This window comes from Phyllostomus discolor, chromosome 6, assembly GCF_004126475.2.
Source record: "Phyllostomus discolor isolate MPI-MPIP mPhyDis1 chromosome 6, mPhyDis1.pri.v3, whole genome shotgun sequence".
NCBI classification, from domain to species: domain Eukaryota; kingdom Metazoa; phylum Chordata; class Mammalia; order Chiroptera; family Phyllostomidae; genus Phyllostomus; species Phyllostomus discolor.
Genome location: NC_040908.2, coordinates 130916514 through 130943895, shown reverse-complemented (window position 1 = coordinate 130943895; position 27382 = coordinate 130916514). Strand labels below are relative to the sequence as shown.

General features: G+C 43.0%; 1 protein-coding gene across 2 annotated transcripts in view; it reads right to left on the bottom strand.

Annotated features, from left to right (window-relative positions):
- The window catches only part of PARVA (parvin alpha), a 156282-nt gene that overhangs the window by 93428 nt on the left and 35472 nt on the right, over positions 1–27382 (bottom strand). Inside the window, exon 1 of one of the 2 annotated variants that reach the window (XM_036029054.1) lies at positions 4474–4528. The exons of the other annotated variant lie outside the window; for it this stretch is intronic. Coding sequence (XP_035884947.1) covers position 4474 — 1 coding nt within the window. The 5' untranslated portion in view covers positions 4475–4528. Of the gene's footprint in view, positions 1–4473; positions 4529–27382 lie in introns of those variants that run through there. 2 annotated transcript variants of the gene reach the window in all.

The following is a 27382-nucleotide window of genomic DNA, read 5'->3' as shown; positions in this document are numbered from 1 at the left end:
TCTGTGGATTAGGGCCATTGCTCTTTAGTTGCTAGCAACAGACCCTTCCCTACCCCCTTTCAAGCCCCACTCCTCAAACGAAGTAAAGGAGATTTTTAAAAAGAGAGATTCTGTGGTGGGCAAAATCCTAAAATGGTACCTTAAGCTTTTCTATCCTAATGCTAGGACTGTGAGTGTGATTTGGTCTTACGCTCTGACAATGTTCAGTTACAAGGCAATAGGGATTCTGCAGATGGCATTAAGGTTACTGCTAGTTAACTCTGACTTAATAGGAGATTATCTTGACCTCATCATATGAGTCCTTTAAAAGAAAAGTTTTTTTCCTGCTGGCAGCAGAAAAGGAAGTAAGAGAGCCTGGGGGAAGGACTCGACGTGCGGAGGCAATTTGTGGCTGACGTGGACGAACCACGTGGCAAGGAGTTGAGAGTGGAGCTGCGGGCCACCCTTGCCAAAAGCCAGTAAGGCAGTAGGAACCTCAGTCCTACAACTGTGAGGATCTGAAGGTTGCCCACAAGCTGAATGAGCCTGGATGTGAATTCTTCCTTTGGGCCTCCAGCTAGGAAACCAGTACCACATACTTTGATTTCAGTCTTGTGAGACCCCCCAGGCAGCCCACTAGGGCTTCTGACGGACAAAACTGTGAGATAATAAGTGGGTATTGTTTGAAGCTGATAAATTTGTGATAATTTGTTATGCAGTAAGAGAAAACCAATGCAGATACCCAGACAAGTCAATGGGCAAAAGTAATAGAAATAAGATCAGGTCACAAAGTGAAAGACAGAAGCCCCTTAGCAGCAAAACCTTCTCTTCCCCTTTCAGGGACACCTCAGCTCTGTCCCCTCAGGTTCTCTTTTGATATTGATTGTGACCAACATGACTGTTAGCCCCTGGCCCAACTAACCATGCAGGGCGAGAACCTGTCACTAACTAAGAAAGTCACTGTGTCCTTAGTTCAGATTCCTGAGAGAGAAGCTGTTCACCGGCCATTCATTCATTCCACAAATACTAACTGAGCATGTACTACATGATAAAAATTGTTCTGGGTGCTGTGGGGAGACAGGAAAGGACAAGATAAACTCCTGCTCACAGGGCATTTGCATTCTTGGGAAGGGGAGAGACAATGAAAAGGCAAGCAAACACATGTTATGCCAGCAATGACAGGTTATCAAGGAAAATAGCACAGAGCAGTGGTGTAAAGAGAAATAGGAATTGTTATTTTTGAGCAGGTGATCACAGGCCTGCGGGGACAAGGGAGCTTTTGAACTGATATTTGAGTGAAGTGAAAAAGCCAGATGTGCAAATACATGGCAGAAGAACATTCAGGAAGAGAAAACAGAAAGTGAAAGGCTTTAGATGGAAATTTACTTGGAAAGTGAAGGACCAAGGAGGCCAGTGGAGGGAGCTAGAACAGAAGAAGCAAGGGGGGAGGCTGGCAGGAGATGAAGTAGGGAAGGGAGCACAAACCAACACAAGTAAGGCCCAGAGGCCATGGTATGGACTATGGACAACAATTAGAGAGCTGGCTGCAAAGTAGTGACATGGACAGACTGGTCCTGGGTCAGAGATCCAAACAAGATCTGGCCGGCCCATTCAGCTGGGCCTCTGGGGGCCATCATTCCCAAAGACGGGGTGATAGGTAACTTACACTAGATATTTACTTCATGTACCCAGGATAGCCAAGACCGATGTTGGTTAATTCAATCATGTTTTGACCACCTGCTAAAGTGGAAGCCTGAGGACTAAATGAAGGGAGGAAGTCCGAAGGCAGTAATGGGTCACCGGTAGATGCAATGAGGGCATCCAAAGGCTCCTCCATCAGACACAGCTGGGCCCTCCTTATATCACTTCTGCCATGTAGTTTTACAGAAGAATCAACAGAACCACCGGCCAAGGAGTAGGCCCATTCTTCATCATCCTTGTGTCCCAAGAGAGAAGATGCACAAAGTCACATTCAGCTCAGAAATTAGAAGAGACTACAAAAGAGTTACTATTTATAAAGTGCCCCTGGCACCAGAATTAGCAAGGTCCTCTCTTGCATCCCCAAACCTGTTCACCCTCCATCTCAGATACATTCTGTTCATGCAGCCTCTGCTTCGCCCAAACATCAGCAATTCTAGGCTGCAAGGTGTCTACGTTAACCTTGTTCCTCCTCAGTTTTCCTTTGAACTGGCCAAGCCAATTCCTAACCCCAAACTGCCTCTTCTCTCTTCTTTCTTCCCATCCTGGTCCAGGTTTTCATGAAATTGACCCAAAAAACATTTATTAGGCACTAGCCCTGTGACCCTGTGCAAGGCAGGAGGAATTCAAGTTCCAAGTCCCAAACTTGATTCTGCCGCTGACTAGCTGCCTTAGTTTGGGCAAAAACCTCAACCTCTTGAGCCTCTTCTATGAAATGAAGACAATAATACCTACCTTGAAAGGATGTTCCTGGATTGGGGATAATGTAAGCAAAGTCTTTAGCACAAGCTAGGCACAACCTTAGTGGGATTTCTTGAATAAATGAATGGCAAAGGGTAAAGTATATTTGATGACTGAGTATTGATGAGGACACTATGATGAATGCTTCAGCAGAAGTACAAGGCCTAAGAGTGAATGGGAGGCAGAGACCGTCTACTATCTTTTCCTTTTACTCTCTCTCTTTGCCTCTCCGGCACACTCCCCACACAGGCTGCCTGGCTTCCATGTCCTCCCCACATGTCTTACTCATAGCAGGTAAATGGCCCCCTCCTTCCCTAACCAGATCTGATGCTCTTTTGTCTTCATTCCCACATTCATCACCTCTGCATCCACTCTCCAAATCTGCTCTCTAAATTCAATTCTATTCGTGTGAACAGTCACTGAGCACCTACTGTGTGCGAGGCAATGCAGGCATAGAGATGAAAAGCCACGGCCTCCACTTCAGAGCTCATATTCCATTGTGGGGAGGGGACCATTAATTAAGATGGCCAGATACAACAGTGCAGGACAGCAGCAACAGAGACCTGCCCGTAGTGTGGTCACATGGCCACATGGAGGCTCATTAACCTCGGGTGAGGCTTGGGAGTTTGGGGGGAGGCAGAGCAGAGACGGCTTCTCAAGACCTGGGACCAGAGCTTTGAGAATGAAGAGGATCTTGCCTAGCAGAAGAGGGGAGAGGACACCAGTGCTCTATCTCACCTCCTCCTTCCCACACACCCTGCACCCATCTCATTCCTCCAGCAGAATGCTTCTCAGGCATCTGAACAAAAGGACCAGCTTTTTTTTTAAAGAATTACCAAGTCAGTGCAAACTGAAAACTTGATAACCTATGATAAAATAAATTACTAGAAAATGTTCCAAAAACAAAGCATACAGAAGGCAAGCATGCTGATCACGCGTTCAGATGTCATGGCAATGGCGAATCGCTACCGATGCTTCCCCTCTGGTGGTGATGCTAGAATGACGTGAATGCACTGTGCTTAATGCCACTGAACTGTGCCCTTAAGAAATGGTTAAAATGGTGACATTTATGTTACATATATTTTAGCACAAAAAAAAGTTTCTCTTTCATTTTCATAATATCCCTGCACTTCTTTACAACTGATTCCTGTAACAGTCTGTCCAATGTCCTCCAGGGCCCCAGCCTCCCAATCAAAAGTGTCTTACACTTGAGGAAGCTAAACTGACCTTCCAAAAACATCATTTCACTGCGTCCTCACTCTAAAATAGTCAATGGCTCCCTGGGGCCTTTGGAATCAATTTTAATCCCCTACCTAACTTTAACAGAAGCCCGTGACTATACTCACTTTATACTAACACAGCCTTTTAATTCCAGGCAGCCAAGGGTTTCTCCATGTGTCTCAGCTGCTCCAGCCCACACTGAGCTCTCCATCTCCTGAACTTCTGCTCCCTAAAGTCACCGACACCTGGATGAGAGATGGTCCCTGCATGGGCCCTAACTGTGCTGTGCATGACAGTCGATCTGAGAGCAGGGGCCAGCTCTGCTCATTTTCTTCCTCCACTCCTGATGTGAATTCCATGAAAGAGATTATTAAGTAATTTTTGGTGAGTTGCCAGGTTTGTCAGGTTTAGAGTTAGCCTAAGAGAATATCCCTATTCAGCTCAATTATCCTACTGAATTAAGTCTAGCAAATAATATCCTTCTAATATGTACATTATCCCTAATCCTCCAAAGAGGAAGATAATGTTATCTATTTTGCATTTGAAAACATTGAGACACAGCCAGGAGAAAAGTCAATTGCCCAAGGTCACATAGTTGGTCAGAGAAGAACGGGATTCAAACTATAATGTCTAATTCTAAACCTTGCACTGTTTCCACTGTACACCCAGCTTCTGAAATGGAAACTCTTCTCCAGATTCTAGGAACGACCTATTCACTGAACCTATGAGAATCTGAACACCCAACATGGCAGCTCAAACCTTCTGCGAAGGCCTCGGGCTCACCCACCCAGAGCGCACAGGCACTGGCACTTGCTGTCACTACAACACAAATACTTCTCAGTCCTGGGACGCATGTCCGTCATCTCAGAAACAGAGTGTTAAGCACCATCAGTCATCTGGGGTGTCTTGCTTCCCATCTTCGCTGAATGAGATGTTTTCAAAAGTGGCCTTTGGTAGGGTCAACCCTCTTTATTTTTTTTTCTCCACATTACAGGATCCGGGTCTTGGCCAGAGTGAGAGGAGAAGCAGCAAGGGATAGGAACTCAGGGAGGAATAAGTTTAGTGGGGAAAATGGAACAAGTGTTCAGAGAGAGGGGAACCTTGAGAGATGAGAGTCACAGCTGAGGAAGAAGAGTGCTCCAAGAAGCAGAGCGTGGAAGAGAGATCACATGAGATAAAGAAAGAAAATTTGGAAATCGAGCATCCACAGGTATCCTTTGTGGGAACAATTTCTGTGGGAGCAGAAGCCAGACTGCAGTTTGACCCATGAGTGGAAGTGAAAAGGTAGTACAAGCGATGGGTTTTCAAGACATCTGGTGAATCAGGGAAGACGAGGAGCTGACTGAGAAGCCATAGGGGGGCACTGAGGGTTGAGGTAACATTTGAAGCCAGGGGTCTGTCCCTAGTCACTTAGGCAGATCAAGTGATGATATCCAGCAGCTCTCAGTAGGCCCCTGCCCGGCTCAGGAGGAAGGCCTGGAGAGTTGATTCAGGCTGGGCTGTCTAGGGAGAAAAATGAAAGAACAAAAGGTGTGAGGGTGGCTTGGGGGAACCGATACTGGAGAATATGCCTGAACCAATCCACAACTGACCAGGCCGGATGGCAGGCAGATGGAGGATCTGGGAAAATAGAGGGTCAGGAGCCAGAGGTTGATGAGCACGTCTTTGTGGAAATTACAGAGTAGTAGAGATGGTGAAATGGAAGGCTGTGATCAGGGATGGGAAGTTCGCAGGGCAAATGTTCACAATCCCAGACACGAGCACGGGAGCAAAGTCACGTGGTGGAGTGAATGGGACAGTCACGGGAGCAGAGAAGACAGAGGGATTACATGGCTGGTGGGCTGACTGGTCAGCAGGGAGGCTACTGAGTTCACCATGGAGAAGCGTGACAACTCCAAGTGCCAAAGTCCTCATGAGTGCGAAGAAGCATCCAGGAGTTTGTGACAGATGGGAGTGAGCTGACCCGGTGCCTCAGCTTAAAAGGAGAGGTTTCAAAGGGGTCATAGGGGACAGTGATCTTAAAACCAGGGAAGCATGAGCAGAAAACTATGTCCTGAAGACAGGCCCAGGTTTCTGGGAAAATGTGAGAGAAATGGGTTAGGAAGTCTAATGTTGGGCAGTTTCTTTTCTTTTTAAAATTTTTTTTATTTATTTAGCCCTGGCTCTTGTGGCTCAGTGGATTGAGTGCCGGCTTGCAAACCAAAGGGTGACCAGTTTGATTAGCAGTCTAGGGCACATGCCCAGGTTGCAGGCCAGGTCCCCAGTAGGGGGCGCAAGAGAGGCCACCACACATCGATGTTTCTCTCCATTTCTCCCTCCCTTCCCCTCTCTCTAAAATAAATAAATAAATAAATAAATGTGTGTTTTTTTTTTTTTTAATTTACTTTTAGAGAGGGGGATGGAGGGAGAAAGTGAGGGAGAGAAACATAGAGCTGAGAGAGAAACATCGATTGATTGCCTCTGGCACGTACCAACCGAGGATGGAGCCTGCAAGCCAAGCATGTGCCCTGACCTCAAACCAGTGGCTTTTTGCTTTGCAGGATACTGCCCAACCAGGTGAGTCACACTACCAAGGCAATGTTTCTTGTACAGCCAGGACTCCAGAGAAGGAGGATGGTGGAAGGGATGTGTAGGGCAGCCTGGCAGAAGCAAGGAGAGCTGAATTAGATGGGAATAAGAAGACATAAAATACATGTGGCCAAAGAGGTGGGTCCCATCTTGTGCTGGGCCCCACATAAACGTGTGCAGTGCAGAAGACCACTTGGAGAAATGGTGTTTAATTCCCAGATGCCTGGAATAGCCCATGGCTAATTTGGGTTCTCACTGCCTCCAGCAGACCTGCAAGCAGAGGTCTGGCCACCTGACTGTGGTTATACCCACAGGCAAAGGCAGCAAATACCACATAGAAGGATGAGAGGCTAAAGTCAGCGTGGCCTTGGCAATGGTGCACAGAACTGAGGAAAGGAGAGAAGAAGGAGTGAAAACAAAGGGACTTCATAAAAGCCAGTTTATTACTTTGGTGGCAGAATACTCCTCTGAAGGTTTAAAAAGGCGTAACTGACTTTCTAATCCTGAAAAGCCTGCTGCAAAGGAAAGCACAGGCCTGTCTCCACAAGCTCCTTTCTACACTGGGCCCATTCTGGGTAGTCGACTCTTTTGTCAACTCAGAAATACACTCTCAGAAATAACAAGGGCCTAGTTCTAATTAATCTGGCCCAGCCTGCAGCTGAGATAGCAATCAAAGCAACGGGAATGCAGAATTTATCTGTGCTCCTCAGGCTGCAAAATGACACTCAGTTCTCTCCTCCAGGGAAGGGAGGACTGCAAAATCGCTCCATGTCAGTCTGTTGGCTTTGCCCCCTTGCCTTTCAAAACAGGATGGAAAAACTGCTTACGTGGTATGATATTCTACCTGGAGGGCACTTGGAAAATCAGAATTCGAGGGCAGCCTGCGCATGAGTCTTGAGGCCAACTGTGGGTTTATGAAAATGTAAAGCAGAGGGCTGACAGCTCTTGGGCCGGGCCATCGAGGTAAGGCAGGCTGTTTCTCTGCCTGCCTCCCGTTTTTCTCTTTATTTTTATCTGTGGGATCAGGCGTGTTAAAGAGAAAAGAGGAGGCCTGGTAACAACAGCTTCCCCGTCATTCTTGGTTACTTACATCTGTGGTCAATTTTCCACACTTTATTCCATAAAAGGTAAACGAGGAACGGTGCTTGCAACAGGATAATCTAAACAATATGAACCATGTTACTGTTAAAGACCATCTGGTTGATCAGGCTCAGCCGCTGACTTTTAACTCCTTGAGGTAAGAAAAATGCCAAACTGGGAGAGACTGGGGCCTCCTTTGTTTTTTTTCCTCCAGGACCTTTTCCTCCCTTTTCAAGTCAATTAAAACAAGGACCTCAAAGGTCTCTGCAAGTCCTAATATTCTAGGCTGGCTGCCGGTGAAACTCCATTAGCTTTGTGAATGAGCAACTTGCAAAAATGCTTCTACCAAATGCCTTTTCACTTCTTTCTCTTTGATGGAACATTAAAAGATTTATGAGAGAGAGAGAGAGAGAGAGAGAGAGGAAAGTGCATCAGAGAGAGAGAGAAAGAAAGAAAGAAAGAAAGAAAGAAAGAAAGAAAGAAAGAGAAAGAAAGAAAGAAAGAAAAAGACAGAAAACCTACACACAAACCAAACTAAGATACTCTCAAGTGCCGAGGTTGTTTCCTTCATTTCTATTTCTCCTATGTAAAGCCAGGGGACTGTTTACATAATTTTAATTTTAAAGTGCAACTGACACCAGTGAGGACACAGTAAAGCTCATGCTTTGCTTTTATTTGGGCTTACACATTTTCTGGCCATCTGTTATTCAAGAAAGTTGCGAACTCAAATAAGAGATGGGAACACTGGAAATCAGATGGTGTTTTTCATCCTTTGGGTGGGGAGCTAATGATAAGAGATTCCAGGAAAGTTTCAAATGGGTAAGGTCATCACAAAAATGAGACTTGGCCTCTCTTGTAAGGTGCAGCATTTCCACCTGCAGAAGGAATTCAGCATTTGACCTAGAGGTTCGTGTGCATTCTATTCTTTGCTAGTCACGAAGGACTCCAGCTTTCCCCAGCAACCTCTAAGGGTACTAAAACCATCAACACAATTCAATTTAATACACCTTTTAATATTTTAAACCAGGTATGTGGTATTCCATCAGGGTAGCATCTTCCACTATCACAGCCATGACAGAGCCCTCATCTCTAGTCACCAAGTCCTTTGTGTGCACCCACAGAGCAGATCTCCACTGCTAGCTCTCTGGGAAAAGGGTTTCAGAGGTCAAGGTACAAAACAAGCTCAAATACAATGGCCGTGCCAGCTTCGACAATAATGTCTAAAACGAACCATGCAAAAGCTACTACTAATTCCCCCTTTAAAAAACACTCTGGAAAATCTCAATGATACAAACACAGAAACAAGACATAAAAGCCTAAGGGAAGACCAGATGGCAATGCTGTACACATGATAGTATGTGGCTCTTAGCTTGTCGAACCACTTTAAATTCCAGAGGCCTGAATAAAGCAGTTGTCTCTGTTTTGTTCCGTTGACTTATCAAACACAGTGCAACATCCCGCCTTCCCCACCATCCACCTTGCAAGATGCCTCTTCTGGATGCAGGTACCAGGCTGCAGGAGTTAATGGTCACCAGGAGTGACCATTAGACCTTGGGAGACAAAGCTTCATATCCCATGATCGTAAATCTCGTTCAAGGCGAGTTTGAACCAGGACTCCAGCTCCCTAAATTCGGCACTCATCTCCAATGAGACAGAATGACATCCGTGTCCTTCGATGCTCTCTTCTTACCAACATGCTCATCTCCTGAAATGACACGGAAAACCCTCTTGTCCTGAGCAGACACAGTGTTTTGAAACAGAGCTACTGAAGCAGGCGGAAAAATTTAATTAATAGGCTTTTTATTGGAATTCACTTTTAATGTAAATTCGTAAACTCTGTGAGCAATGTTTTGAAAGCAACGGGCAAGAAAAAAAATGAGGAGAAAGCCCATGATTTAATCATTACTCAATTGTAGTAGAGATTACACAACCCAAGGCAAAGCAGGAAAAAGTTCATGTTAGCTGAAAAAAAGATATTATTGTGATTTGATGATTGGATATTGATCACATTATAGGTCCTTTGCAGAGCCCTTTTCCTTAGGAGAAGTAGGTTCCATCTCCTTTATGGCTTTGGTTAAACAGCCAGGAGACCCCGATGTAAACTAGTAGCCTTACCTCTGCGAGGACCAGGCTGTAGACAGAACAGGGGAATTCCCAACAACTGCTGGGTTCCGATGAGTGCTTGGGTTTGGAACTCACAGTGGAAGATGAGATAAAGTCCCCATGGGCAAGTGAGGCAACTAAATGAGGCAAGTGTAACTAAGCACTGATGGATGGCACAAAGAGAGGTGCAAGAGCCAGGAAAGCTGGGAGACAGTGAGGCAGGGCATGGGGGCATCAGCCTAGGAGAGTCTGGACACAGGCGTGATGAGGCCCGGTCAGGCAAAGGTCACCATTTGGAAGGTCCAGTTCTAAGTGGGGAAGCCATGGCATGGGATGGGGGCCTGCAGGGTGGGTGAAAGCACACAGGGTTTTAAAGGAACTGGGATGTGGGGATGAATGAGCGAAGCCATGTGGGAGCCAGCCAAGGACTGGACATGCAAGGCAGGCACACTGGAGAAGGAGCCTTGGATTCTGAAGACCCTCAGTTGATTCTAAGCTGCTGACTTTTTCTCTATTAAAAGATGGATCCCACAGCCAGGCCAGGTCCTGAGCCTTTTGGCTTGGATATGGAGGTGGGGGTGCATGCATAGGGTCTACTGTGGCTCAGACCCTATGTTTAGGAGGACGTAGGCAGGAGTGTTAGTCAAAATACTTAACAGCGGGCAACACCTGGGCACTGTCCAGTCAGATATCAGAGCAGGTCTGGAGGTAACTCTTGTCACAGGATCGTGGGAGGGCCCAGCAGGGCCTGGGGAGGGGCAAGGTTGCCTACAAGGGAAGGGGCCCTGGTGGGACTGGGGGTCAGCTATTTACCAAGCAGTGCAAGAATTAACTGCCATGGGTCAACCCAGGGAGTGGGGCAGACAGGTTATCCTCGCCTCCCACTTGGCAGACTGTCCACAACTGTGTGAAAGGGACATTGCGTAAGAAAGGAGGCCCAGGGTGGAGCCAGGGGAACTCGCTTTGTCAATAAAAGTTTGCTTTGCTGATAAAAGTCTGTGCTTTTGATATTAGGGATTGTGTCTCTTTGTTCTGGTTGAGAGACCTGAAGGTCGCCAACTTCCCCGACCTGCTAGGCAGGTTTGGGCTCTTTCAGGAGGCAGCCGGGAGGGAGCTTCCCCAGAGCACTGTGAGGTGACTACTGTGACAGCCAGTCCAAGTGCTCAGTTTGTAGTAATCCTCTACCATAGCCACACAAGACCCCGCATTTTTGTTTTTGTCTTTAAAGAAAGATATAATGGAAATAAATGTGAAATGTAATGTTTTGAGGGACTGCACTAAACATCACAATTAGGGTGAGTAATGCAGTTGAGGCAAGATCCAAGTCAAACTCCCCACGGCATGCTTGGTATCAGGAAAGAAATGAGTCTGTGTGAGATTTTCTGCCGGAGGCAAGCATGAGCAACTAAGCGCTGTACGACTGGGAGGGGCAAGGAGAGGAAAAGTACAGAGCTCCTCACCCAAAAGGGGAGACTTTTATACTCATTAGGAATGAGGGCAATAGGTATGTTGAAGCTGCCTGTTAAAAATAGCCATTATTAAAATGTAAAGCATAAACTTATAATTAAATGAATTATGCTTAAAGACAAAGGTAATAAGTACTCAAAACTCATCACTTATCTGTACTCGAGATTATTTACATTTACAGTATATACCTGGTAGAAATACTAGATAATGGTATCTCTCTTCCCATTTCCACATCCAAGGATATCTCAAAATTGACCAGGTGGGTGTATTTATACTTTGCAAATCCACCAACACAGCCAGTTAGGGCTTGATTTTTTTTGTTTTGTCAATTATCTAGAGTTATGATGGTCAACAATGCAGATTAAACTTGGAAGTGAGTCATGTCTGTAGTTATTACACTGCAAATAAATGGCATTGAAATAAGAGAAAAATATTCTCCCTGTATTAAAAAACTACTGTTTGATTCAGCCAAGGAGGTGTGCATGTCATTTGTGAATAGGTTTTGGCATACTTAGTACTGAAGATGAAAGAGATTTCGTTTAGTGAACATAATATGCATAAAGGTGAGCAACAGTTTAGTGAATCACATATCGGGTTTAGTGAGAATAAACATATTGGGAAAGAGTGGGCAGACCGGGATGAAATTCTACTGGTCACATCACTGAGGAACTGCAACGACAGGTCAACCACGGACACGACAGCTCAACAAAAACATCCTGTGAAGACTGATGGATCAGCTCATGGGATTCACAAGCAAGAACACTGGATATTTTATTATTGTCAGTGAATTGTGTGCTGTTGATCCTTTTCCGGTAAAATTTAAATTTATATTGGGATGGTCAAAAAGTTTTTTTAGTTTCTTCTGTATGATGGCTCTAGCAGTGCTTAGTCATCTTTAACTTCATCAGAAACAATTTTATTAAATTGTATTGTGGCAGCTGTCCTATCAGTGTGCAATTAAAAAACTTATCAAAATTGGTGAATTTTTCTGCAGCCATTTTAATATTAAAGATGGAAGATATGCAACATTTTTGGTGTATTATGCTTTATTATTTCAAGAGAGGTAAAAATGCAACTGAAAGGCAAAAAAAGATTTGTGCAGTGTATGGTGAAGGTGCTGTAATTGACTGAACCTGTCAAAAGTGGTTTGTGAAGTTCCTTGGTACTATTGACATTTTGGCAAAATAATTCTTTGCTGTTCGGGCTGTCTTATGCATTGGAAGGTGTTTGGCAGCACCCCTGGCCTCTACCCACTAAAAGTTAATAGTGGGAGATAGCTGACATACTCAAAATATCCAAATCAATAAAGTTACTGGCAAAAATGAAAAAATGTGTCTTATTTTACAGAAAAAAACTAAAAGACTTTTGGTCAACCCAATATAGGCATTCATTCACAAACTTTTTTTTTCTTCTGGAGAGCAGGTTGTTAAATATTTACCAGCATACGACTAAATGAGGGTGCCTACAAACTCAAGTCTTGGGGAGGGGCTTACTCTCCCCATTCCCACTGCCAAAGGGAATGGGAGTTAGCACCGCTTTTAACACTCTCAACCTGACTAAATCCTGGATGAATACATGTCACCCTCTCCCTACCAACCCACAGCATTTCCTCCTCCCCCAAGTTCCTGAGGCTCCTTCTGTTTTTATTCACTTGGCACTTAGCAAATGCTACCCCTGTATGGGCTTCTTAATTTACAACATATTTTATTTATGCCCCATTTCATTTGAGGACAAAGGTTGGTCTCAGAAGCTTTCTCCATGCCTTTTAGAGGTGCCCGCATGGAGTGGGTGCTCAAACATGTATTCATTCAGTGTGTCAAAGTACATTCACAGACCCCGACCTCTGCACTAGACGCCTTGCCGATCCAGGGAGTCCAAGATGCATGAACAGCTCATCTGTCCTCAAGGATCTCACAGCCTTGTGACATAGGTGGTGATTTGATGATAACCAGGGTTTGCTCAGTCCCAAATATGTCCCGGATGCTATGCCAGGGACTTTGCACATAATATCTAGACATACTAGTATCTGCAAATATGTGGCTGACTATCCAAGGAAGGAACCTTGAGATTGCACCTTGGTCATCTCAGTTTTCTTGACCCTGTTCTGTCCTGCCTTAGTAATGGCAAATGCATGTATGTGTGCATGAATGGATGGTTGAATGGCCTAGTATTAGCAGCTGGCTATCCATCCTTTCTGTTTCTTCTCTTCCTTCTGCTTACCTTACTTGCCTTCCCTCCTTTCACATGAGGGACTCTGTATGGAAAAGAAACTGGAGTGGCCTGAACCTGACATATGAAAGTGAGACTGCTTTCCTGAGACTTGTGGTAATATAGCAATGCCTAATGCACACGGCATAAGACTCCACCTTTGCCCAGATCCTCTGCTCACCTCCCGCCATTGCTCTGCACATTTTCCAGTCCCCTCGTGGAAAGTACTTGGTACCATTTAAAGTGTCTGATCACTCTTTAAGGGAAGCCCTATAGGCTAGTAGTGAGTCCTGTCCCCAAGTGTTGGGAGACATCTCCTAGGATGTGGGAGGCTTAGAGAAGAGGGCGGGAGGTGGGGACTGGAAGCCACATTGGAGATCTACTCTCTTCTGTCCTTGTCACTCTATGGACTTCTGGGGCACACACCTAGTCTGGACACGGTCCTGCTCCCTGAAAACCAGCAACAGGTGTCCTTGTATCCTAGTTGGACAGCTTGACAGGAATCCACTTCTAACCACTGTCCATCACCTTTTCTCAAAAGAATGAAAGTTGGGAACATGGCAGCTATATTTGAAGTTTTTATATAAAAGCGTACAACCTAAATTCGCCCACAGACGCTTCATTCCAATCTTATTCAGCCCACTCGGTAATCCACATAATGAAAGTTTCTAGATAATTTTTATGCCTTTATGCTGCAAAATTTACCCTTTAAAAATGTGTCTAAAAAAAATGTGTCTGTTGTGGTAGAAAACATTTCTAAAGCAGATTAAACCCATCCCTGCTCTCTTCAATAGAAAAGGCTGCATGCAATGTAACCTTTGTTTTCACTTCTCCAAGGCTAACTGTACTTCTGGTAATTGTTGATCTGGGTTAAAATAATCATGCATTCATGTCGATGGTTTTGTTTTTCTATTTTAGGAGAGGATTTGAATGCTGTCGTGAAGACTGGTTAGACTTCAACAGACAGGGAAAGAAGGGGGAAAGGAAGGGGAAATGTAGGCCCGTGGAGGGCAGATCTCATATCGGATTTCATGAAAATAAACTTCTAACCAGTTTCATTATCTCACTCCAGTTAAGCAGTTATCTGTTCCAGCTTAGGGAGCTAATTCAGCAAGGAGTCAGAAATTCCTTACAAATGACATATTTCTTTTATTATAATTGTCATATTTCCTTTTGCATTTATTTTTTCTTTCCACTGTATCAATTAAAACCAAAAAAACCTTGTTTTTATTAGTGTGATTTGTACTTCATTTCTGATCCAATTTTTATTTCCCTTTCATGCTGTGCTTTTACTGATTGCTTTGTTTCTTTTCTAAATTCTAAATTCTTTAAAACAAGACTTCAAAGCTTTTTTTAAAAAAAAGGTCTAAATAAATCATATATATGTATTCCCTTACATCATGTTTCCTTGCCTCTCCCTTTGCCCTGACCCTAGGATACTGGTTTCTCCTCAATTACGCAGCACCCCCTCATCACCTGGACCACTGACAGAGCCCCCAATTTATCTGCCTGCTCCTGTACTGCCAACCCCATCAGCCACACAGTGGCCAAGTGACCTTATGGCAAGGCCATCAGTGGCCAGAGCTTGGGCTCTGGAGGCTCAAGACAACCTGCTTATATATTGGCTCCTTGACAAACATACTACAAACATGTGACCCCAGACTAGTTGCTTAACATTTCCTGGCCTTGGTTTCCTCAACCGGAAAATGGGTATATTAAAAGTACCTATGTGATATGTATGTTCTCAGCATTAAGTAAGATATATATATTCCTTGGAGCAGTAATGGGCGCATAATTATCTTAGAAAAATCTCTTAAAACATATCCCAGATTATTTAAAACCCAAATACCCAATCCTGGACCATAAGTGCCCTTTGAAGCTGGACTTGCTTGAACCCATATCAATTCCCCTGTTATTCACAGTGTTCCAGTCACACACCAGCTTTGGGCTGTTTCTCAGACCCGCTAAGCACTTTCACACCTCGAGGCCTCTGCACATGCTCTTCCCGCTGCCTGGCTCCTTCACCGGGTTTCACTTGGCTAGTGACCTGTCCTCCAGCTCTCAGCTGAAATGTCACTTCCTAACCTGACTGAGGCCCTGCCTGACCACTCCAACTAACTTGAACTGTCCATATCCCTCCCTTCCTTTATAACACTTAGCACAATTGTAATTATATACTTATTTGTTGGTTTACTTGTTGAATACAAACCTCCCATACTAGACTGTGAACACTGTGAGGCCAGGGGCCACACTTACTTTGTCTAACACTGTGTCTCCCCCAGCTAGCACGTGGGAGCTACTTGTTAGTTAGCTATTGAACAAGTGGGAATGAGTGGCTGAGTTAACAGACTTGGGAGATGGATATGGTCCTTTATAAAAGAAACTCCTTTGCCTTCTTCAAATAGGCTAGTTCACTAAAGTTAATAAAACCTACGCTTGGCCAAGGATTGTACTGACTTGGCCTGGCAATGAAGTAAGAATCATTAATTTGTCAACACACTCAATAAATATCTCTTAATGTCGGCTACTTTCTTAGCACTAAACAAAAGAAATAGAAAACGCAAATTCTCTCTCCATTCCCACTCCTACAGGGATATTAGACAGATGTCTAATGACAAAGAAGACATGAGACAATATGACAAGGCTGTGAATAGTTCTTGGCCAAAAATAAAAAATGACACACTCAAGAAATACATTAAGATGAGAACAGAGAGAAATCACTCAGGGAAAATCACAAAGACCGGGACTTTGGGTGGGTCCTCCAAATGAATGAGCGGAGAAGAGGAAAAGGGCATCGTCTGCCAGAGAACTGAGAGCTGGGAAGAGGATAAGGTCAGAGTATTGGGGTGGGAGACCTGGTGATTCACGCGGAGAGAGCAGTCGGGGGAAACTGAGGGAGGAGGAAAGCCTTGAAGACTCCAATGGGGAGGGGATGGGAAAATCCTCATTCTTTCTGATGGCCAGCACATTCATCTTGTCATCCAGCCTGTCATCTAGTGTTTCACAGGAAGTTTACATTCAATGGTGTAATTATGAACTAGCTATGTTGAATACAAAATTATAAACATGTATAGACTCATGTCAGAGGAACTGTTAGGGAAAGTTCTATCTTTTCCATACATTTTTCCAAGAAACCCCTAATGGATTCTCAGGAGAACATCTTCAAATGTTCAAATACTAGTTACAGGAAAGGTTTCAAAATATGAACATGATAGTATGTTATCTAACTCATTCTAGGAAGTAAATAAAATCTGGAATTATAACACCTAATAAGTACAACACAGAGAGAGAAAGGTGAATTATAGGACTATATTCTTATTCAAGAATATAGTTTAGTAAATCATAAACAATATCCTACAAACAGAAAGGGGAAATGTTCCAAAAACACACAAGTCTGAACTATCCTACAAAGACAGAACTAGCACTACATGGGAGAAATTATTTGGATAGCTCAACACTTCGATAGAAAAAAATATTTTTTAAGTCTAATAATTCTTTTCGTGGATGCCGAAAAGGCCATCATTAACATTCAACATTAACTCTTTATAAGAACTCTGACATAGGAAGAGATATACTCCTTAAGATAAAAAAGATTAGAGATTTCAATCTGAGTTTCAGTATTACTTTTAATGTGGAAATCCTAGATTAGGACCCGCCCATTAACACTTTCTGCGATGATGGAAATATTTATTTCTGCACTGTCCAGTGTAATAGTGACTAGCCGTGTGGGGGTGGCTATTGTGCACTTCAGTGTGGCAGATGTGACTGAAAAACTGAACTTTTTATTTTAGTTTTTAATTTATTGAAATTTAAATTTAAATAGCCACCAGCAGAGAGTAGTCACCACAGTGCACAGCACCATCCCAGGGGCTCCACTTTGCAAATGCAGGCAGAAGCCAAAGATGCTCCTCTCCTATAGTGCTCCTATTGCAGGAAGCAAGAAACAGAGAATAAACATAGCAAAGGCAGGCAGAGAAATATGATGTCTGCATCATAGAAATATGATTTTTGCAGATGATATAACAGTGTAAATAGAAAATGCAAGATCGACCAAATGCATATCAATGATATAAAGCTAGAAAAGGCAATGAAAAATGGTTCTGTTCCCAGACCTGGGAACAACAACAACAACAACAAAAAAAAACCCTGAGAATTTATATATCTAGCTATCTAATGTAAAAATTATAAAGTAACAATGGGGAAAATAAAGAAATACCTAAATAAACAAAGTTATATCCACTGCGCCTGATTTAGAAATTTTCAAGTAGTATCAGTAACATTAGTCCAGAAAACAAAAAAATAGATTAACACAAGAACAATTAAATTCCTGCTTGAATGAACCAGAATATAATAAATCACTGGCAAAATTAATAAGAAGAAATAAATACACTATAATACCAAAGAAGATTGAAGGAAGACATAATAATCAAATTTAAGGTTATATTATAAAGTGATCTTCATCAAAACTGAATTTTGCTGGTTCAAAGCCAGGACAAACACTCTAATAAAATAGTGGTTCCAGAGATGGATTTAAGCACTTACATGTCCTTAGGATACAGCAAACAAACAAAAACTAAGAATCATAATAATGAATGAGGAATCACCATTTAGTAGATGATGGTGGAACAATCAGGATCAGTATGAAATAGCAGATTATATCCATAACTAATCAAATAGGATAATACTTTCCAAATCAGTCAATGAACCAATCAAACAGTATATTTTGTTTAAAGGATAGTGTATTTATTACAGCTGTAGCAGAGATACTCATGACAACTGAAACACAAAATAATAATTATTATAAGGCTAGAGGAAGGTATATTCAAATATTTAGAGTCAATGTACAGTCTCCTACATAAAAAGTAATGAAACAAATATAGAGGGCAAAAGAAAGTTTTAAATTTTGATAAATACAATGAATACATATTTATAATCCAAAGTAGGCATGAAGTCTTATGCTATGATATAAACATATTATCATCAGTAATGAAACCGTACTTGACAAATGGCTAAAGGGGGAAAAGGGAAAGAGGGAACAAGAGGGAACATTAATGAGGGGTAACCATGTACCAAATACTTTATACACATGCATCATGTCCACTAGGAATGTTAAACCAACACATGGGAAGATGTGCAGTATCACTGATAATTAAAAGAAAGGTGAATCAAAATAACTATATATCTATTTAAAAACAATATCAGATACAATGATAGACCAACACTGGCAGGGCTGTGCGGGTCAAGCATTGCTGGGCAGGCACTGAATTATTCTGGTGTTTCTGTAGGCTGTCCAACAATATGGAACATGAACTACAGAACCTTCTGATCCTTAATTCTTCTTTGGGACTATATTCCCAAGAAAATACTCAAAAGGAAAAAGAGAGACAGGAAGAAAGAACAGCCCTGACTGGTGTGGCTCAGTGGGTTGGGTGTTGTCCTGTAAACCAAAAAGTTGCCGGTTCGATTCCCAGTCAGGGCACATGCCTGGGTTGCAGGCCAGGTCCATGGTTGAAGGTACATGAGAGGCAACCTATCCATGTTTCTCTATCTTTCTTTCTCCTTCCCTTACCCTCTTTAAAAATAAATAAATAAAACCTTTAAAAAAAACAGTAAGCAATGTAAATGTTTCCAACAGCATAGCAATAAGAACTAAAATTGAATTGGTTTTAAATGACCAATCACACAAAACAATCTAAGTAAATTCTGTAGAGCAATTACATGGGGTCTTATGAAGTTATTAAGAACTGTAATTGGTCACGTGAGTAGATCTATGGATGGAAAGGTAAATACGGAACAATTTTAACAAAAAGTGTAAGAATGCTAAATAGGACAGCACCTCAAACATTTCAAACAATACACTGAAGATGATTGTGAATCAAAGCCCTCACCTGGCTGGAAAACCCTCCAAATGCAGGAAGAAGTCAGGTAAAAGCCCAGCATCTGGCTCGCACAACCACCTGGTAAGACTTTGAATTCTATCAATAGATCTTGAACTACTCAATCAAGAATGCTTCAGGCCTGACCTGTTCCAATATTTCTACAGCGTAGATAGTTTGACTTCAAAAGAACATAATCAGAAAAACATTTGATCAGCCCCAGTATTTTTCAAATGCATCCTTTTGGTTTTTTCTTTTATTTTGTGGATTAAGGAATGGAGTGTACCAACTCTATTTGCACAATTCCAGTTGAAGAATTTACGCCATTGTTTCCCACCAAAATACATCAGGGATGAAAAGCACTACAACTCAAGCATCGCCCAGGAGAGACTGATGTGTCACTGTCCTTGCGATCACCACCGGCCTGTGTGTCAGGCACGGCTCGAGCAGCCTGATACCACTGGAGGGCCACTGAGATCTGCCCTGGTGAATATCCTAAGACTATGTGACATCCATTTCAGGAAAACTGTTCTGCAATTACTGCGAAAGTAGGTTCAAAAAGGCAGATTAGAGGAAAAATATCTGTTGGGGGATTCATCTGGTGTGTAGACACGCACAGAGAGAACGTGATAAATGCACCTGGGAGTCACCACATTGGACACTCTCTCTAGGGAAGCTCCTTCCTTCTCAGGGCTTACTGGTTGCCACCAGTGCCCGCAACCTGAATTCTAGTCCCATGCCTTTGCCTAGATTTCCTAATAGGATATAATATAAACTTCTCTTTAGGGCTGAGATGCCTGCAAACCCGTCTGTCACCATGTAGGATGCCCTCACCTGTGCCGCCTTTTGTAGCCAGGTCAGATCCTTGGTGGCCCACCTCCATGTCCATGTCACGTTAAGCAATCCAAAACAGCAAGCACTGGCGTCCATCAAGATATAACACTTAGTAAGCCCTGGCTGGTGTAGCTCAGTTCAGTGAATTGAGCGCGGGCTGCGAACCAAAGTGTCACAGGTTCGATTCCCAGCCAGGGTACCTGCCTGGGTTGCAGGCTATAACCCCCAGCAACCGCACATTGATGTCTGTCTCTCTCTCTCTCTTTCTCCCTCCCTTCCCTGTCTAAAAATAATAAAATCTTTAAAAAATTAAAAAAAAGATATAACAGTAAACTCAGGATGGCGCCACCTCTCAGAGCTGGTACAGATTAAAAAACATTTTTAAAAAGTCCTCAACAGGTTGAGATGAACAGATGGCTGACAGCTGCTTGGAGGGCCACCGAAGGAAACAGGAATTTAAGGTCTCTGACAGCTAATTCCTTCCACCCTCACTGGGAGGCAGTAGGGCAGTGTGAAAGGCACGGGCTCTGGAGCTTTCTGTCTTGATCTGAATGCCAGTTATGCCGCTTACTAGCTGGGTGACCAGCGCTGAATTGCTTTACTGTTTTTCCCATCGATAAACTGGGAATAACAATGGTCCTCACCCCACAATGTTGGTAAGAAGATTGAGTGATTTCAGACCTGTGAAATGCTTAGGACCGTGCCTGGCACATAGTAGGCACTAATAGGTGTTAACTCTCATTATCATCCTCATCATCCACTAAGAACAGGCCTTACTTCAAGTAGATAAGATGGGTAAGCAGAAGCAAGGATGGAGAGAAAGGATCTGGAGTGGAGGGTGAAATGCCATCAAGTAGCAAGAAAACAGAACAAAGTCACTTTAATGGCAGCACACCAAACTGAAAATCCAGAAACTTCTACCTCCACGGCATCTCTTGCTGCCTTAGGTTCTCAACACCCTTCATGTTCCTTCCCCCTTAAGATCCAATTGTCACATATGGAGCCTGCTCAGCTTTGTTGGTCTGACATCTGCTTTTTCAGAAAAGAAACCCCCATTACTCAGATCATTTGAACAAGACTCTTTGCCTGTGAAACTAAGGCCAACTAGCCAAGGCCTTTGTCTTCTAGATGAAGATGTGAGGAACCCCTGAAGCAGGGGCAGCAAAGGGCTCTGACTCCCCTCCCAGCATGGAGCTCTTTCTAGCTGCATTTCCTCCTGGTGCTGCTGTCCTCTTAAGTCTGCTTGCCTCAGACATTTAGACTTTCCCTGCCCTGCAGGGGTTTGCAGCAGTAATTGTGGCAGGGGATTTTTCCTGCCAAGGTGAGGTTCTGTCCATTTTTTACAACAAATAGCACAGGACATGCATGGGTTTCAGATATTTCTCTGCACACCCTTCAGCTCTCCCATTCCTCCCATTCCCTCGCCTGCTCTGGCTGTGCTCATTCATTGCCACTGGAACCCCTTACAGGGAAGGCTGAAAGGGACTAAGAATTTAGCTCTGCAGTCATTTCCTTGGGTCTCTGAAAAAGCACCCCCCCTTCTCTCTCTTAATTAGCAGCCTCAGCTTCCTCCCCATCCTGCTTTTTCTCCAGTACCATTGCAAAATCCATTTTACTTGTCAGTAAAACCTCTCTTTTACCCAGCCAGGAGAATTTTTCAACTTCTCTTAAATTTCAACCCCTAATTCCTTCCCTAATGCACACCACTTCCACCATAGCCCCCTCCCCCCACCTTAGATCATCAGAGGCCCATCATTTCCCCATCTTCTCCTAATTGTTTACTCTTTTTTGGACTTTCTGGCTGTCAGCCCTTTAGGGCCCTTTCTTTTTTCTGCCTCAGATAGTGTCTGGTAATACAGTATTCCTCAGCTTTCCTCTCAATTTTGGGCTGTGATCCAATCCCAAATTGCCTCTCCTTAGTTATACTTTCTCTTCCTTTTTAAGTCCCTCTGCACCCTCAACACCATGCAGAGAGGTTGCTTCTGCCTGTGTCTTACTTTCCACACGAAATGGGTAGAACCTGATCTTTCCTCATCTTACCTCAACTGCAGATCACTCCAAAAGAACCCCTTAGTTGGATACGACACCAAAGGCACAGGCAATACAAGCAAAAACAGATAAATCGGACTGTATCCCAATCTAAACTTTTAATCTGTTGATTGTGCACCGAAGGACATGATCAACAGAGTGAAAAGGTAACCTATGGAATGGGAGAAAATATTTACAAATTGTATATCTTACAAGAGGTTAATGTCCAGAATATATAAAGAACTCCTACAGTTCAACAACAAAAACACACACAACCTGACTAAAACATGGACAAAGCACTTAAACATTTCTCTAAAGAAGATATACAAATGGCCAATGAGGCTATTAAAAGATGTTTAAGTCACTAATCATTAAGGGAAAGGATGCAGAGAAACTGGAGCCCGTGTACGCAGCTGGCAGGGGTGCAATGTGGTGTAGCAGCCCTGGGAAACAGTGTGATAGCTCCTCAAAAAATTAAAAATAGAATTATCATGTGACCTAGCAATTCCACTTCTGGGTAGATACCCGAAAGAATTAAAAGTATGAACTTGAATAAATACACCTATGATCATAAGAGCATTATTCACAAATAAAAAAGGTGGAAGCAATCCAAGTGTCCATTGACAGATGGACAGATAAGTGAAATATGGCATATTCAGCCTTAAAAAGGAACTAAGTTCTGCCAGATGTTACAGCATGGACAGACCTCGAGGAGATTATGCTAAGTGAAATAAGCTGGTCACAAAAAGACAAAAGTTGCACTTACATGAGGTACCGAGAGCAGACAATTCATAGGGTCAGAGAGTAGAAGGGTGGTTTCCATAGTCTGGGGGCAGGGGGAATAGGGTATAGAGTTTCAGTTTTGTAAGAGGAAAAAATTTCTGGAGATTAGTTGCACAACAATGTGATTGTATGTAACGTTACTGAACTGTACACTTAAAAATGCGGTTAAGATGGTAAACTTTAAGTTATGTGTATTTTACCACAATTAAAAAAACAAAAGGACTTTGTCACAACCTGTATACCTCACTAACTCACTCACTAACCTGGGCAAGTTATTCAGTCTCCCCCTGGTTCCATTTCCTTATCTGTATGTAGATGGGGTTAGTCAGTACCTGTATCTCAGGCCACTGCAATGATTAAGGAAACTATCACACCTGAACTGTTGGTGGGAGTGCCCGGCACGGAGTGCTGTGCCCTCGATGTCAGTTATCACAGCAGTAATAACAATACTTATTATTATGTGTGTGTGGCCCAAAGCACTCACCTCTATTATGGCATTTATTCAACACCCCCATCAACTGTTAACAAAGCTAAAATTTTATTTTATTTATTAAACATTGCATTATACATTTTAAGTTAATTTTATTGCATATCTTACATATTTTGAAAATATAGGTCCTTATTTTTCCCATTTGAAATGCTATTTGATTCCAATTAATTATGTGAGAAAAAGCCTGATTTGCTAATATGTAAATGGTATATGTTAGATTTCTGTTTGGTGAGCAAATGTACATTAAAATGTAAATTGAAATGTAATTGTGTATTATAGAATCAGACAAAAATTTTTATAAAGTCATATTCATAATTCTTAATGTGTTTTCCTTATAAAAATTATTTTTTAAAAAATAATTATTCCATTTGTCCTTCTAGGTTTTTGGCTGAGTCCTCTCCTGTACTAAAAGATATCATAAGAGGAGAAAAACAGAAGTTTAATAAAATGTATACCTCTTGTGTACATGGGACATAGGAAAACTCAAAGCTGAAATTTTACAGATGAGGAAACAGAGGCTCAGAGAAGCTAAGTGAACTGTCGGAGTCACAACAAAGCCAGTGGGTGGCAGGATAAAGGTTAAATGTGGCTCCAGCGAGGTACAGTTGCCTTACCCAGAAGTAAGCAATCACGCTGGCTCCAGATCAAGTTGGAACTGGAGCTGTGTCCCAGGCAGGAACCAGGGGTGGGGGAGGCTGCGGCAGGGATGGCTGAGAAGCTCGGCTCTGCTTCAGGCCAGCAACCCACCAGCTGAAGAATCCCAATTGTCTTCATCCTCCTCCCACACCCATCCTGCCCCAGGGATGAGACCAGCTGGATCCAACAAAGAGAACACAAGACCAAAGTGGGGTCACCAGGCCCCCAAGCAGATGGGAGAGCAAGATCCAGAGGGGAGGCCAGCTGGGGCACCATGCCATACCCAGACTGAGGGGGCACCGCCCCTGACACCTGAGGGGACACTGGGGAGCATCTATCATGAAGCACAAAAGGCCAGGTAGGCAGCCCACACTCCCGCCTTGGACGCTCACTGGGTCCATGCCAATTTCCTGGGAGAATTTCTGAGCCTGGGGCAGGAATTCAGTTCCTGATTTTCTTCAGGGTCCAGAGGGATACATGTGTCAGCAGGAACCTTCCAATGACTTGCACTTTGAGGCTTGTTTTCTTTGAAATACATGATTTCTCCTCCCCACCCCACTATGTCTTGTAAAACACCCGAGCTTCCCAGGGTGACCTCGGTTTACTTCCCATCAGACTCTGGCAGGGGTGGGGTCTTGGATCTGGAGGAAAGGGCACCACCGGGCCAATACACCTTGTTGCCCCCCACCCCCTACCCCAGAGCCATCCATCTAGAAGGTGTCTGTCTGCTGGTTCCTGCCCTCCCAAAAGACTCTAAGCAAGGAAGGCTTGGTCCTAGAAGCAAAAAAAATCCAAAGCCAGGGTTTTGACATTTGGGAAAGTTTTTTCCCCCTCCCCATGCTGGGAGGGGCTCTGTAAACACAAACTTCCCTTGGGCTCTTCTCTGTGGAGAAAAGGCTTAAATAAATCCTTTCTCAGAGTGAAAAATCCTCCTCTCCTAACATGTGTTCTGTATATTAGGCAAGTCACACATACTCATGGTAGAAAAATAATTTAGAAATTGAAGGCAGAAAAATTAACATCACTCCAAACCCCACCTCCCAGATTTAATCACTGCTAACAGGTAAGGTATACATTTCTAGACTTTGTTCAATGCAAATATAGATATGTATTTTATGTGTATACACATATAAATATGTATACATGGTTTTTAAAGGTTTCAGTTAATATACTATAAATATCATTGCATGTCAACCATATAAAACTGCACTGTACTTTAATAATGTTATGGCACACATTATACCATACAGTATATATTATATGCCACACCACCACTTATTTAACCAGTCTCTTATTAGACACAGAGTTTATTTCAAGGTTTATACAAGTATGAACAATGCTGTTATCTACACAGAGTTTACACCCTTGTCCAATTATTTCTTAAGAGTAAACTCCTAAAAGTGGAATTGCTGGATCAAAATGTTTTTTGTGATATGCATAAATCTCCCTAACGAGGCTATTTCAATGATATACACGTTTTCTTCAAGCAACAGACCTTTGCTCTGTGCCTATAATCTGAACCAGCCCTTGGTTTTCTCAAACACAGTTCTTCATTATAAGTAGTTCCAAAATAAAACTCCTTAAGCCCCTTGTCTGTGAGCTCATAAATGACTCAGTGGCATTTAAAAGATACACAATTTTATTTTGACTTTAGTAATCTTCTAAACAGAGTCCCACATGACAGATGTACCAGGACACTTGCCATGCTAAATATTATTTGTTCAAAATTAGACTGAACTACCCACTTCTGATCCCTCTCTGATCTGCCCTCTACCATCTTTCCACCCTTCTTGCCTTCTTTCCTTCGCTCTCTTCTTTCTTTCCTTTCCCCTTCCTTCCTCCCTCCTCCCTCCCTCTTTCTTCCTCCCTCCACCCAATCTCGTCTTCCCTCTTTCTTTTCAAAATTGCTTCCCTTCTTTCTTTTCCTCATTCCTTCTCATTTTCCTTTTCCCTCCTCCTCCCTCCTCCTCCTCCTCCCTCCCTTTCCCTTCCTTCCTTCCTCCTCCCTCCCTTCCTTCCTTCCTTCCTTTTCTCCTCTGCTTCCTGAAGCCGCAGTGACCCTTCCTGGAAGCAGATGGTGCTGAGCTGGTCGAAGGCTCCAGCTGCCAGAGTTGTAGAATCTGTCTGTGAAATCTTCAGTGTTTGGTATTCATTTTTAAGTTCTCTGGAAATGGGTTAGCTTTGAAGTCTACTGACTCATCCGCTCTTAACTATTTCCTGTAAATGATCCATTAGTTTTTGGCAAGGTTTGTGTCGCCCAGCATTCCCATCAGAAGGGGCTGTTCTACAAACCTGGGCCATTTTCACTCTGCCTTTCACCGTGGAACTGGAAGCAAGATGGGGTCGTGGAGACTCTGCTTTGTTACAAGTTGCTTCAACCAGCCCTAATGCTGCTTCGAATTAATAATGTGAAACACATGCTCCATCTGCCTGCTAACTGGTGACAAAACCATTTATGTTCATAATGGTCAAAATTATTCTACAGATGAAAATTTTTCCAAAGCTAGTCACACGGGCTAGTCAACCATTTTCACTAGGGGAGAAAATTCCCCCTCGGTCATTCCCCTTCACACCTCTTTGCCAGTTCACCACGACATTAAGACAGAAAGGGCGAACAAATGAAGATTATAAACAGTTCTCCATAGTTTTCAAACTTTCAAGACACTCCTAGACATGCACCAGCAGCTAAGCAGGAAGGGCCCTGTGTCTTTTCACAAAGATCCAGGAAGCTATGCAGGAGTCTTGTGGATTTTTGAGACCAAACAAAGCAATTACAAAGCTTTTTCTTTAAGAAAAAAGTTAAATGGGACCAAAAAAGTACTATTACCAGGAAAATGTTAATACTTTCTCTCTTTTTTTCCCTGTGGCTGATGGGAGCAGAAAGATGTCTCTTTGATATCAGAGCAAATAAAAGTTTGAATTATTGACTCCTCATGTTAATGCTGAATTTTACAACCACCATATTTCAAAACGAAATTATTTTATATCTATGCCTCAAATTAAGGTCTGTGATAATCTATATTGCAGTCCAGACAATGTGCTAGGAGTAGATGATGTAAAGGCCGATTCCCCTTGAGAGTAAACATTGGCTGTTGTTTCTCATTGACTAAAACTCTCATCTTTCCAAATAAATTTAAGTATTGATGACATCAGGGTGTGCTGCTGGATTATCAAAGCACATCTGGGGTTGGGGGTGGGAGGGTAATGCCACTTAATAATCAAAGTGGTCGGTATATTTTACAAGTTAAAATATGATTCTTTTTCCTACAATTTATAGAAATAAAAGGCCTAGGAGAAAGCTTACCATATCGCACACAAAACTTGACTCTCTTCCCACTCAGCCGTGTTGTAATCCTCATTCCATCTTTGCTCCCATGGGCCCTATAATGTGCTTCAGGGGTATTTCCAGTGCCCAAATGCCCATCTGTATAAGTAGAGCTAGCAGTTCACTTGCCAGAAGTAAACTTTCTTTCCAGGCCCGGAACTCAGTGTGGCCCTACTGCCCTCGGCACATGAATTCATCAGGGGGTGGGGGATGAGGGAGAAAGCAAAGGGTTAACCCTGCCTGCCAGTACCCAGGCGGGTTTCTGTGTCCAGCCTTACATTCTGAAAAGAACAGGGCCCTTTCATCTGTGGTATTAGTTCCTCTGACACAGCAGGAAGATGTCCT